Source organism: Chelon labrosus, assembly GCF_963514085.1.
Source record: "Chelon labrosus genome assembly, chromosome: 21".
NCBI lineage: Eukaryota > Metazoa > Chordata > Actinopteri > Mugiliformes > Mugilidae > Chelon > Chelon labrosus.
This window is the reverse complement of record NC_140354.1, coordinates 1182033-1195156: the sequence shown is the minus strand read 5'-3', so window position 1 is coordinate 1195156 and position 13124 is coordinate 1182033. Positions and strand designations below refer to the sequence as shown.

The following is a 13124-nucleotide window of genomic DNA, read 5'->3' as shown; positions in this document are numbered from 1 at the left end:
AGGGAACAAGATAAACATACATCGGTCAGCCATACATACATACAAGAGTAAAAAATATAGCTGGTGCATGTTGCACGAGAGATGATTCACAATGAATAAAACAGAATAGATAGAGTTGGCACTCATATTAATTGTAGAAATGCTTAATGAGTATACAGAGTGCTCATAAACAGGGATAAACAGGAGCACAGTGCCATAAAACTGTCAGTGACAATAGTAGTTCCATTAGAGGTGAGTTGGTTGGTGTAATAAAAGGTATCATAAGCAGGTTGGATAATTATGCATTCAGGTAGGAGTGGATAACTGCACGCCTTGAAGTCTGGGTAGGTTGATGATCAGTTTATTTTATACAAGACTGAACAAAAGACAAAAGAATACCATAAATTCACTATTCATTCCCATAGTTCCCATTCTGATCACACAACACAGCTTCATCTGTCCATAGCCCTGACTTGAAGTCTTTTCTTACTGAATGAAAGATCAATACGTACAGGTACATGTTCCAAACACCTCGGGCCACAAAAGCAAGCAGGAATAAGAGCAATTGATCAACCCCAGGACTGGTACACCATGACAGCTACCTCAATAGTGTGTATAATGTGTATACAACACGTGTATGTTTTCTGTCCTTCAGTGAGTCCTGAGTCATCATAACCTCTGATTCAGCTGGTACCGGTGCTGAATACTCCCATCTGTGGAGTATGCTTTCTCTCTACTCCTCCATGTCCTGATTCCTATCCATCCATCCATCCATCCATCCATCCATCCATCAATCCATCCAGCTATATACTGTAGGTAAATGACTGAAGCTGAAACTTCTTTGATATTTGCGCAGATTGTTTTCTACACAGTGGTAGATGGGAAAGTTTGCACATTTACTTTGGTTTTATTTTTATAGCCTCTTGATCACGATACTAAAGGAAACACACTGAAGACCTCTGACCTCTACACAGTGTAACCCGTTGTGGTGTGTGATGGATCCTGAAAATACGCTTCTTGGTTTAATTTCGCAGTCGCCTTCTCTTGCACTTCGCAGGCACTCTCACATACAGACGCGTGCACACACACACACACACACACTTTCACAAGCTGTCACTGCATAATACATGGAAATAGGACAGAGGGGACAGATGAACGGGGCATCAGCAAAAATGTGTCTGCTCCAAAGGTGGTGAAAGAAGGAGGGTCATAAGGTTCATCACACTGTAATAGCCAATATCAAGTAGTATGATCAGAATGTTACCATGGTGATGTGGGTTGGTAGGTTGATGCCCACACATACTTTCTCACATCTTGCAGTTCTTTAACCAGGCCTCATTTTTCCACCTCAGTCAGTGAGGTGGAAAAAACCCCACACAAGCATGACAGACTTTAGCAGACCTACACTGAACTTCCATGCTGTGTGTGTGTCTGTGTTGTTCTCACAGGGATAAAGGGATAAAGTGAATTCTGGAGTAAGAGCATAACGGCATGCCAAAGCTCTTCTTTAATAGATTTATAATACATATAGAAAGGGGGTTATTGTTACTACAAATGCAGGATGAGTACACTTCAGTTATACACCATGTGCTCTGTGAAGTTTGAGAACATAATGCTGACAAGATCCCTTGATAAGTTATTTTTCTTTCTAAGATGCAGGATTTTTTTGTACCTCAGCCCATACTAGGGAACAATTTCATGTTGTCAGTGAATAAAAGAATCAAAATAAACATGCAAAATAAATATGAATAAGGATTATATATACACATAGCTGTATGTGAGCATGCTTTCTACAAGCTAGAGTAGAGCTCTCCTCATTGCTCCCATCTGACTTCTAAGGCAGGCAGTGGTAAAGGTGGTGATAAAATAACCTCCATTAAGTGTCTACTATTTAACGGACTGAGGGTAAGTCCCTTGTGTTATGTTTGGCTACAGTGTGTTGTTATGCATGTCAGTGAAAACTCATGAATACTTTATGGCGTAAATGTGTTCAAATCAATCTCGGGACGAGTAGAAAAAGTGACTCCCACTTGCTCTCTTTGTCTCTTGTCTTTCATCTGTGCTGACTGACAGGAGAATTAAACTGTAGATCAGATCTTATGTTGGTGCTCAAACTGTATATATAACCTCTGGCCCACAATAAGTTACTACATGCTGAAAGACAAACTGACACATACGTGCTGCACATATGCTGAAAGGACGAATGACAGGTTTTAAACACTGCACATTGCACAAAGTACGTGACCAATATCCATATGTCTATACTTTGCACGTATTTGTCACAGACCCAAAGAATAAACACCAATCCGCCACAACATTAAAACTAGGAGAAGTAAATAACATTAACCATCTTGTGAAACTTAAATTTTCTGCTGGGACAATTTTGGACTTTTGGGCTGTTACTTAGACATGTACCACCCACCTAGACCAGACCAGGCACCCCCACCCCATAGCAGTCACAGATACAGAGAGCTACAGAGAGTCAAGAGAGATGAACCTGACTGCCAATAAACCAGTCTAAACTTTACATATCTCTGCTCCCTCTATTTTGTTTCTAATTTCCTGTACGACCTTGCAGTTTACTATCTGATCTCCACTTGTTTAATATTTACTCCATCTTCTAATTTGCAGATGGAGCTCCCCTGAGCGAGCTGTCTTGGCCATCGTCTCTGGCGGTAGTAGCTGTGTCCTTCTCTGGCCTCTTCACCTTCGTCTTCCTCATGCTGGCCTGCCTCTGCTGCAAAAAGGGAGACATCGGCTTCAAGGTGAGCCCCCTGCTGTCCCTTGAAGGAAGTGAGAGAACTGACTCCACAGCATGTGCAGTGAATGTCACAGAATAAGGGGATGAGTACGTTACTTGTAGTAGATAAGCAGACATTAAAAAAGCATTATTTTATTCATTGTTTTTTTAAACGTGCAGCATAGATGGTTAGTGGCATCTAGCAACAAGTATTTATTTGATTTAGGGCAAATCATCTACCTAAATCGTACAAACTGGACATTTTATTTAAACTGTTGTTCAAAATAAAATGTCTATATATTGCATTGTCTTTCAATAAGTCATAAAAAGAGTAGGGATAAAATCATAAAATCATAAAAAATGAACAAAAAACAACCATAACACCAATTTATACTTTTATTATTGAGATTTTTTTGTCCTGATGATGATTTGTTTTTAATTACAGTGTGGAAGAAAATGTAAATATGGTTAGGCATGCAGTCTATGAAATGTCAGAAATAATACGTGAAAAAGGCCCATCACTGCTGAATAGTGCCGCTGAAAAGACTGTGTCATAGTCCACCAACCTGGTGACATGTCAATATGGCGCTATTGATTCCTGCAGGGATACTGTCTTCAAGCAGTCCCTAAGCTGGAAATGTCTTGCTCAAGGACATTTAAGCAGGGCAGGGTGATAGGTATATACCATGCAATGCTGGATATGTGTTATTTTAAAAATGATCTCAAGATGCTTTAGAACCCAAGGCAAGCTCTAAGCCAGTAGTGGCAAGGAAGAACTGCCTTTTAACCGGAAAAAACCTTGACTAGAACCTAAAATCAAACCTGATCATTTTCCATTAGGTCACTAAACAGCTGACTTATGAAACTATTCATTCATTCATTCATTCATCTTCTATACCCGTTTAGTCCTGTTAAGGGTCACGGGGGTCTGCTGGAGCTTATCCCAGCTGTCATCGGGCGAGAGGCGGGGTACAGCCTGGACAGGTCGCCAGTCCATCGCAGGGCCACACACAGAGACAGACAACCATTCACACTCACATGCACACCCACGGCCAATTTAGAATCACCAATTAACCTAACCAGCATGTCTTTGGATGGTGGGAGGAAGCCGGAGTACCCGGAGAGAACCCACGCAGACACAGGGAGAACATGCAAACTCCACACAGAAAGGCCAGCCGGCCCATGGATTCGAACCGGTGACCTTCTTGCTGTGAGGCATCAGTGCTAACCACCTCGCCACTGTGCCGCCCCTTATGAAACTAAATAAGTATAAATTGAACTGATTCTGACAGAGAACTAAAAATGATTCAATACTTCAAAACTACAACTAAAGTCTTGCTGAGAGCTGTTGCCTCATTGTATGCAGGTGACGCAACCGAGAACCCTTTCCCATCACTGGGTGGCACGCACTGTCTCTGCCTTCAGCTTCCAGCGTGACTCAGTCATGCTGTGTCAAAGACCAGCGCTGAGCTAAGTGGCTGATGAGGTCTGACAGTGATTGACACAGGCATGTGGCATATGGTGAGGGAGAGGGAGCAGAAACTGTAAATCAGCTGGAGTGGCTGCTACAAGTTTCTTATTTATAATTATTATATTTGTTATTTATATAAGTCTCATAATTGTTCGTTTTAGCTGTAAAATAGATACATTAGAGCCTGAATAAAACAATAGGTTTCTGGACTGTGTCTCACAATATAGCATATTTGTGATTTTGTATTGTAATAGCCTGCTGAATAGTGCACCTGCCTTACACTGTGAAACAATAGTTAATTCCCTTTTTCTTGATCAGCCACGGTTCAACCTTTAGACTGATACAACAATATGACACTATTTATTCCTGCAGAAACATTGTCTTCCAGTACCTTGTCATCAGAGAGTTCAGGTGGAAAATGGAGCTACCAAACAGCTGACCACGAGCTGAAAAAGATGTTCTTGGACATTTAAGTAGGGCAGAGTGGGTAACAGTACTCCATGCTGGCTGTTTTCTTATTACTTTTTTATGCTTAAAAAATATAAAAATCTTAATTTTGTAATTTAGTAGCAAACATAACTAAATCCTATTTGTCATTCTCTCTCAACCACTCACTTGCAAGGTGTCCATTCTTGGGCATCTGCAAAATTGCACTGTTGCACAGGCCAAAAAACTTCATTATTCCTCTCCGCCGCAGTGTTCTTACCGAAGCGTGTAGTGCGAGGCTGGGTATTAAGTGCTTTCTAAACTGAAGGCTCTCTGGGGAGCTATGCAAGGCTGACTCACAGCCAGGTGCTCGCTTTCACACTTCACTTGTAGCAGAGTGGCAGATGGTTCTCCTGAATGAAAAACACACATTCCGGTATATACACACTAGCGATTTAGTCAACACATATCGAACCACACGGACGTTCAAACTGAGCCATTACAATATTTTGCATCAATCCAATCCCATTTCCCCCGGTTTCATTTGAACCCTTTTTCCTTTTCTCTGTCGCTGCTGCACATAGAGGTTAGAAGTTAACGGTTCATTAGCTAGAGCGTAGATGGAAAAATCTATGTTTCATGTGGTAGGACATGCTTAGGACAGCATCACAGCGTCTAGGGGTGCTTAGAATCAGAATCAGAATCAGAATCATAATGCTTTTATTGTCATTGCATGTCCACATACTCCTTAGAAAAAGACTACAAACATAACCATATAAATTCCACTCCCACCCTCCTTCCCCAAACCCACATATAAATTCCACATCCACATACCGTTGCACCCCCTGCCTCACCCGTGTACACACACCCACTTACTCATTATAAATACAAAGTGCTATAACACTGACATTGCTACAGTTTTTGGTTACTTAAGTTTCTAGAGTTAAAACTACTTCTCTACTACTAAGTTTAGGGCTGTAACAAATAATAACTTTTTCTTTCTTTTTGGTAGTCTATTATTACTATGATTAACAATACTAACCCTACTAAAGTTTTATTCAGATATAATCAAGACCTATTTTAACACATTATCTACAAATTAAGAACCCATTTCAAATTTTACCTAATGATACTATTCGAGAAAGGTTCAGATTTAGTCAATTAACCTAATTCGGAAACGTGTTCACTATATTCTGTATATTGTGTAGAGGGTCACCATTCACATTCACACCCACAGGCATTTTAGAGTCACCAATTAACCTAACATGCCTTTGGAAATGTGAGAAGAAACCCTTGCTGACACAAGAAAGGTCCAAGCCAGCCGGCAGGTTGGAACCCATAACCACTGTGCTGTGATGCAACAGTGCTAACCACTGCACCACTGTCCAAACCTGTATCATTTATCTGGTAAGGGTGTCCCACACCTACTTGGAGAATAGTATTAATAGAAACCTCCTATTCCACATTATAGAGTTGTCCATGTTACTGTTTATAAAATGTTTTGTTTCTCTCTGTATCTACTACTGCATTGTATTTTCTTAACATTTATAGCCAGAAGGTGGATCAATGTCTCTGTGTTAAAAGCAATAAATAATAGGTGACTGGGTAAATGGAGACGTGTCAGATTTGAAATTTTTTTTATTTTTAAGCTACTGTTTTCTATATCTATAAGAAGTGGAGGGGTATACATGTAATGACAATGGAGGAGTTTCCTCTAGTATGCTCAAGTATAAAATAAGTCTCCTTCTGAAGCTGATATAGTCAATACAAGCTACACTTTGGGTTTAAAACCAGTGATGACGAAGAAGGGGGTAAATCTGTTGATAGGGCCTAGAGCGTATTATGCACAGCTGATTGGACACCTGTCTTTCTCTGAAAGTGGTGCAGACACTTTACTTCTACACTGTAAAGGTTATTTCTGGTTAACTCTTTATAGTAAACTCCAATCCATAGTTTTACTGTCACACAGTAAACTATGGAACAGCTGGACATGTTATTTACATGTTATTTACAAAACTAATCCTAAGTTAAAATATATTCAACATGTATTATACTGTATATTAACTGTATGATTGTACATGTGAAGTTCTATTGTTCGGGAGTATGTATGAGGAAGGAAAAAAGAATGAATGAAAAAAAGAAAGGCTTTGTGTATACAGTTTGAATAGCCGTAGGAATTAATGTGACCCACACAATGCACCCCACAATGTACATGACTGCGGTGAACGGGTAGGTGGTTGTGCCTCAAGGCATTTGAATGCCTTCACAGTCAGACCATTGTCTCCCACTATCCCAGAAGAAGGACGACTGTGAGTGGATGACTAATCCCAGCATGTATCTTTGCGCCAGGAGTTTGAAAACACTGAGGGTGAGGAGTACCAGGCAGATCTCTCCGCCCTGGCCTCTCCTTCCTCCCAGAATGGCCCGGAGGTTTACATCCTTCCCCTCACGGAGGTCTCCCTGCCTGTCTCCAAACAGCCTGGCAGATCCAGTAAGAAACTACACTACACCACTGGCACATAACACTTATGTAATGTAATGTAATGTACAGCATGTATATCTATTTGAACTTGTCGTGAACTGATTTTGAGTTTAATCCTCATCCTTGTCATAATTCTACCATTTTAACAGATCTACCAAAGGTTGTTACTCCTCTGCATTATGACACAAGCGAATTATGAAACTATGAAACTGTAAAACCAAGACAAAGCATAAAAGCTTAGTGGAAAAGAAGTGTGGAATTTGTCATTGGTTATCTTATATCAGTATTTCATTATCTATAACATTTTCTCAACAAGGGGCAGACATCTGTCCATTGTGCAATATATTTAGAAATCAACTACCTACTGCAGGGCTGCATAGCTTATTTTATGTGAAAACTAGCCCACTGGAGAGGAAGGAATTTGACCTAACAACACTGTATGTTATTTCTGGAGCTCTGTTTGTTTTCTTAAACACATATTACATTACATTGACATGAATTCAGACACATGTTCCTGTTTTGCATGATGCTCACTCAATCAAATGTCATTAATGTGATGCTTCCCAGCAAAGACACTGTTTTTTTTTTTTTAGGTATTTTTCAGTTCATTCCAAATCAAACATGTGCATGTGCATTTAAATGGCATGTGTGTGGATGTCAGTGTATGCCAGATCCTGGGTGCTCAGTGTGCCTCACCCTGCATGACTCACTTGCTGTCTGCATTAACCAGAAGGGAGGTGAGCTGCTGCTCAGCATCCCAGGATGTGAGCGTCAGCAATGATTGGACAAGGCGGCCTCAGGCTTGCAGCCAATCACTAGCCTCGGCTCTATCCCCCATAGCTACTGCTGTGTGATTGGTCCAGGTGTTGCAGGGTGAGGAATAGATAAATGGCGAAAGGAGAGATTGTAGAAGAGGGAGAATGTCTCCTTCCGCAGTCATTCCTCCTTTCTTCTGTAAAGACATGTGTGCTAGTGTTGTATTTACAGTTTTTGCGTGTATGTTTGTCATATACTTGGATATTGAACATATGACATTATTTATATCATTATCATATGAATTTCAAACTGTGAAAACACCAAGGCGATAGGACAGGATTTGTATTTGACAACTACAGCATCAATAAACCAAAGGATAAGAATTTAACAGGTTATTAATTCACTGCTAGCCACACATCATTGGAAACTCCTGCATACACACTATTCAAATATAATAAATGATCCACCCCCACACTTACGTACACGTAATGAATGAATGTTGCTGTGAGAACAAAACTAATAGCATCAGTTACAGAACATTCGAACACACAGTACAACATTTGCCATTGATCTGATAGTACAAACCCACTGCTTAGGCTTAATGCAACGAAGCGAATGTGTGAAGTGATTGTGTGTGTTTCATTCCACAGTCCCAATGATCCTACTGCCCCAACAGACCCTACCATCTTCCCTGGGAATACCATTATTAGGACAGGAATGCACACTCACACTTACACATTGCACATTTGCACATCTCCAATTCTACTTCTTAATTCTTCTCTTTTCTCTCTGTCAGGGAGGGTTGGTGCAGGCTGGGGGGTTGGGTTGGAGAAGTGTGGGTCTGTTATCATGGTGACAACCTCTGCCCAGCATTCCAGTGGAGAATGGACCTTGTGTGTGTCTTCTTTGCATGCCTGTGACTGTGTATGTGTTTGGTTCACTGGGTACCAGGAGACGCTGCATGAGTGTGTGAGTGAGTGAACTAAACAATGGCCCTGTTATAGGCTGGTTGGGCAGTGGGTGAACATAAGGCCGGGCTGAAACGTCCATGGAACGCACTACTGGAGGACTGGCATTATGGGCAGAATACAGTGAGCGGTTTGTGACAGAATGAGGAGAGACAGGGGAAGGGTGGTGGCATTCACCAGGACCTAAGAGCAGGGGGTGGAGGCTTAAGATAGGAGTGGTGAGTGTGTATGACAGAAGTCTTTTCTGCATTGGACAGAGCTGTGTTTGTGTCATGTTTGGCTGAGGAATGCTACTGTCCCGGGTGACAAGGGGGACCTTATGTCACTACTGGGTGTCTAGAAGCTGCGCACTAGTACGTCAAATGGCATGCATGCATGCATGGCAATCACACCAAGCGTGATACATGACCAGAACATCTCAGCAGCCAGAGCAGACATCCACCTCAGAACTCCTGCCTCAACTCGGCGACAGATCAAGTCACTGGCTCGAATCTGGGATCATTTTCGCCTTTGGTGTGCTGTAGATTTGAGTATAGTCTGTATAGGAACCAAGGAGTCTGGTGTTTTCTCGACAGCTGGAGAGCTCTAGACGAGGACAGTATGTGTGTTTGTGTGTGTCCCAGTTGGAGGATGAGCATGGTGCGGACGGGGAGAGGCAGCGTGGCGAGCTTGTTCAGCTGTGCAAGGGCTCGGAGGGTTAAATCCTGCCGAGGCTTTCTCACACACACACTGTGACCATGGGCTCAATCTCCACAGCGCACAATAAGGCTAAGACACCTGGGGCTGGCCCTGAGGCCATGGGCTCTTGGTTCTCACAATCTGAACCAAGGGTCTTAGACTCAGTCCCCAACAAGGTGCTCAGAGTGGCTGGCCACTCCATTGCTCCATCATCAGCATCGTCAGCTTTCCACTCACCATCAGCATCTCCATTCCTGTAATATGAGAATCCATGGAGGTATTTCTTTTTGTGCATGATGTAATGTTTTTTGCAGCACTGTGGTGTCTCTGTGGTGAATTTGTGTGATGATGACGATAAGCTTTTTTCTTTTCTCATAATATGATTTAATCTGACTGGAAAGTTGTAAATTTTAGTTTATTTGCTTCCATGTTGTCTTTTCCTTTGTGAATGCATTCTTGTTTGAGATTTTCATTATCTTTTTTGTGGTTTTCCTGCATTGGGTTACATATTTATTCTATATCTGCTGACAATTCTGAACGTTGAATCTTTACTTTTCTCACTTCATATTTTTAGCAGTTTTTCCCTGTATAAAAGTAATCTTATGTCTTTGCTATTTTTAACTTTTAGTCCAACTGCTGAAATCATCAGACCTCGGTCGCCATAGTCTGCTGTATCTAAAGGAGATTGGACATGGCTGGTTTGGCAAGGTAAACAAGCATTTATTTTGTTCTTAAAACATGCATATGATCAGAAATGTGCTTCCACGTTCTATAGTCGTTATCACTTGCTTTAACTTGTTCAGCTGCAGCTATCCTTTACTGTACTAACTGTATTTTAAGATGCATTCAACTTTTTGTGGAATGCCAGGGTAATTCGATAATGATATCACTCTAGTGAGGCTAATCTTGTAACAGTGTTTTCTCCATAGTCAATTGGTAAAATTCACAGTTACACCTGATTCTTTACAATTTACTGTGCTGTATGTACTGTAACATTCCCTTGATTCCCTTGATTTACAGCATTCCAAATCTCACTATGTAAATCGAGGGAGTCAAGGGAATGTTATATATGCTCAATGCTCAGTTTTACAACTGCATGTTGGTGCTATTTATTGTTTATCTAAAATCTGACTCAGCTCTCCCTCATGTGTATGCTTCCAAGGTTCTGTTGGGCGAGGTCAATGTGGGTCTCAAGACCACCAAGGTGGTGGTAAAGGAGCTGAAGGCCAGTGCCAGTGTCCAGGATCAGATGCAATTCCTGGAAGAGGCTCAGCCGTACCGGTCAGCTCACTAAGACATCACATAACACTTCTCTGTAGTGCCTGAATAGCACCCTAAAAATCCAACTACGTGACTGATTGATCTTGATTATTTACTACATGCATGGACATGGTGCATTCATATTTATTTAAATGGTATTTGCTTTGCCAGAACCCTCCAGCACCCTGCCCTCCTGCAGTGCCTGGCACAGTGTTCAGAGGTCACGCCATATCTTCTGGTCATGGAATTTTGCCCTCTGGTGGGACACAGTGATACAATTTCATTTATTCAGTACCTCACATATACTCAATCATTTTCTTACTTGGTTCAGCACTCATCAATGGCCAGAGCAGCTCACACCCTCATTTCCTTTCTCCTCATAGGGCGATTTGAAGAGTTATCTCCGCAGTTGTCGGGTTGCTGATTCTGAGACTCCTGACCCTCTGATCCTCCAGAGAATGGCATGCGACATTGCCTCAGGGCTTCTGCACCTCCACAAAAACAAATTCATACACAGGTACATTATGTCATTCCCCCTCCTTTTACTTTCATCAATCCAATTGTTAATGCGCTACAAGGGAAGTATCAACCTGAATGGACTGTGTGCCTCCTGCTGGTCTCTCCCTGCAACAACATCCTGGTGCTGCATGAGTAGTTGTCACAAACTCCAGCATCAGTGATTTTGTTGCCGGGGGCGAGCCCCTCTTGCTCTCTCAGCCATGTGGTGGTGGTCAAAGCAGTCAAGGTTACAATGTCCCAAATACGGAGGAGGTAAGATCAAGAGTGACTTATTTTAGTGTGTGTCTTTACACAGACAGGTGAGAAGAAACTGTATCCGTTACTGTGCATGTATCTACTTCATGTTACATTTTAATTCAATCTGTGGGTACATTTATCATGATTTAGTGATATTCTTTAATTGGCAACATGGAATGCTTTATATTTTTAAAAACAGAAACTTTTTCAAAGCCAACTTTCAAATGCACTCAGTATGTATTAAATCAGAGTGTAGAAATGTTTCTAAGAAGGTTTCTTTGCCTCAACAGTGACCTGGCTTTGCGAAACTGCCTGCTAACTTCAGAAATGTCAGTTAAGATTGGAGACTATGGCCTTTCTCACAGCAGATACAAGGTCAGTCTTTTACAAATGAAAATATGAATGTGACAATTTTTAATCCTACAATATTTAATTTATTTTGTAAAATTATGTAGGATGACTATTATGTGACACAAGACCAGATTTGGGTGCCCCTGCGCTGGATCGCACCTGAGCTCATAGATGAGGTCCATGGAAACTTGTTGGTCGTTGACCATACCAAAAGCAGCAACATATGGTGAGATACACCAGGCATGCTGGAAATAATGTTTCAGATTTATCAAGCTATCTTATCACATATAGCAAAATATATATTAATTAAATGTTTATTCTTCATTTGTATGTGAGGGATGTGTGATTGTATGTGATGATTGTAACTCACCAAACATCTTGGACAGTCTCAGTTTGAGATCACATCCAGGAACATATTTTAGTGTGATTTGTTCTGCTATTATTACTTTTGGCACAAAGGTTTCTCCCCATTTCTGGGACAGCATCACTGAACTTAATGATATCTGGGTGGCTGTGACTCAGAAGGTTCAATGGGCTGTCCATGAACCAGAGGCATATGGACTGCAGCGTCTTGCGCAAGTGACCTGAGCAAGACACTGAACCCCAGAGTTGCTTCCAACTTGCCATTTGTGTACACTGTGAACGAATGGGTAAATGTGACATTGTGAGTGTACCGATAGGTAGAATAGCACTACATAAATACAAGCCATTTACCATGTACCATCTTTGACTGTTCCAGGTCATTGGGAGTGACTGTGTGGGAACTTTTTGAGCTGGGAAACCAACCATACAGACACTACTCTGACAGACAGGTGTTGACATATGCTGTGAAGGAACAACAGCTCAAGCTACCCAAACCCCAACTCCAGTTTCCCTTGGCTGACCGCTGGTGAGATATGCATGCATGGCCACACAGTCAGGGAAACAAACTCAGAAAACAAGACAGAAATACAGCATACTGATGGCACATAAGATACAATGCTGACATTACTTGGCCATCAGCTCACATTGACCAATGAATTAATACAGTATTTCTCTTTAATGTGCAGATGGGGATAATCAGATAATGCAGATAATCATAATCATATGCTTTACAATCGCCTTGGAATCAACCAGCGTTACATTACCTCATTCTTCTTCACCTGGGAAGCCAGCCAAATGTTGTTTTGATTTATTTTTTTTAAATTGTTTCTCACCATTTAGCTTTTAACTAGTTTGCTATCAACACTTGAGAAGCCACACAGATCCACAAAGAGG

General features: G+C 41.4%; 1 protein-coding gene across 1 annotated transcript in view; it reads left to right on the top strand.

Moving 5' to 3' along the window:
- aatka (apoptosis-associated tyrosine kinase a) overlaps positions 1-13124 on the top strand; it is a gene marked incomplete at its 5' end in the record, with an annotated part of 30581 nt that overhangs the window by 12651 nt on the left and 4806 nt on the right. Inside the window, 9 exons of the mRNA XM_084569998.1 lie at positions 2611-2744; positions 6966-7107; positions 10129-10208; positions 10663-10781; positions 10932-11019; positions 11144-11277; positions 11807-11891; positions 11972-12093; positions 12607-12756. Of these exons, the coding sequence (XP_084426124.1) occupies positions 2611-2744; positions 6966-7107; positions 10129-10208; positions 10663-10781; positions 10932-11019; positions 11144-11277; positions 11807-11891; positions 11972-12093; positions 12607-12756 (1054 nt within the window). The remainder of the gene's footprint in view (positions 1-2610; positions 2745-6965; positions 7108-10128; positions 10209-10662; positions 10782-10931; positions 11020-11143; positions 11278-11806; positions 11892-11971; positions 12094-12606; positions 12757-13124) is intronic.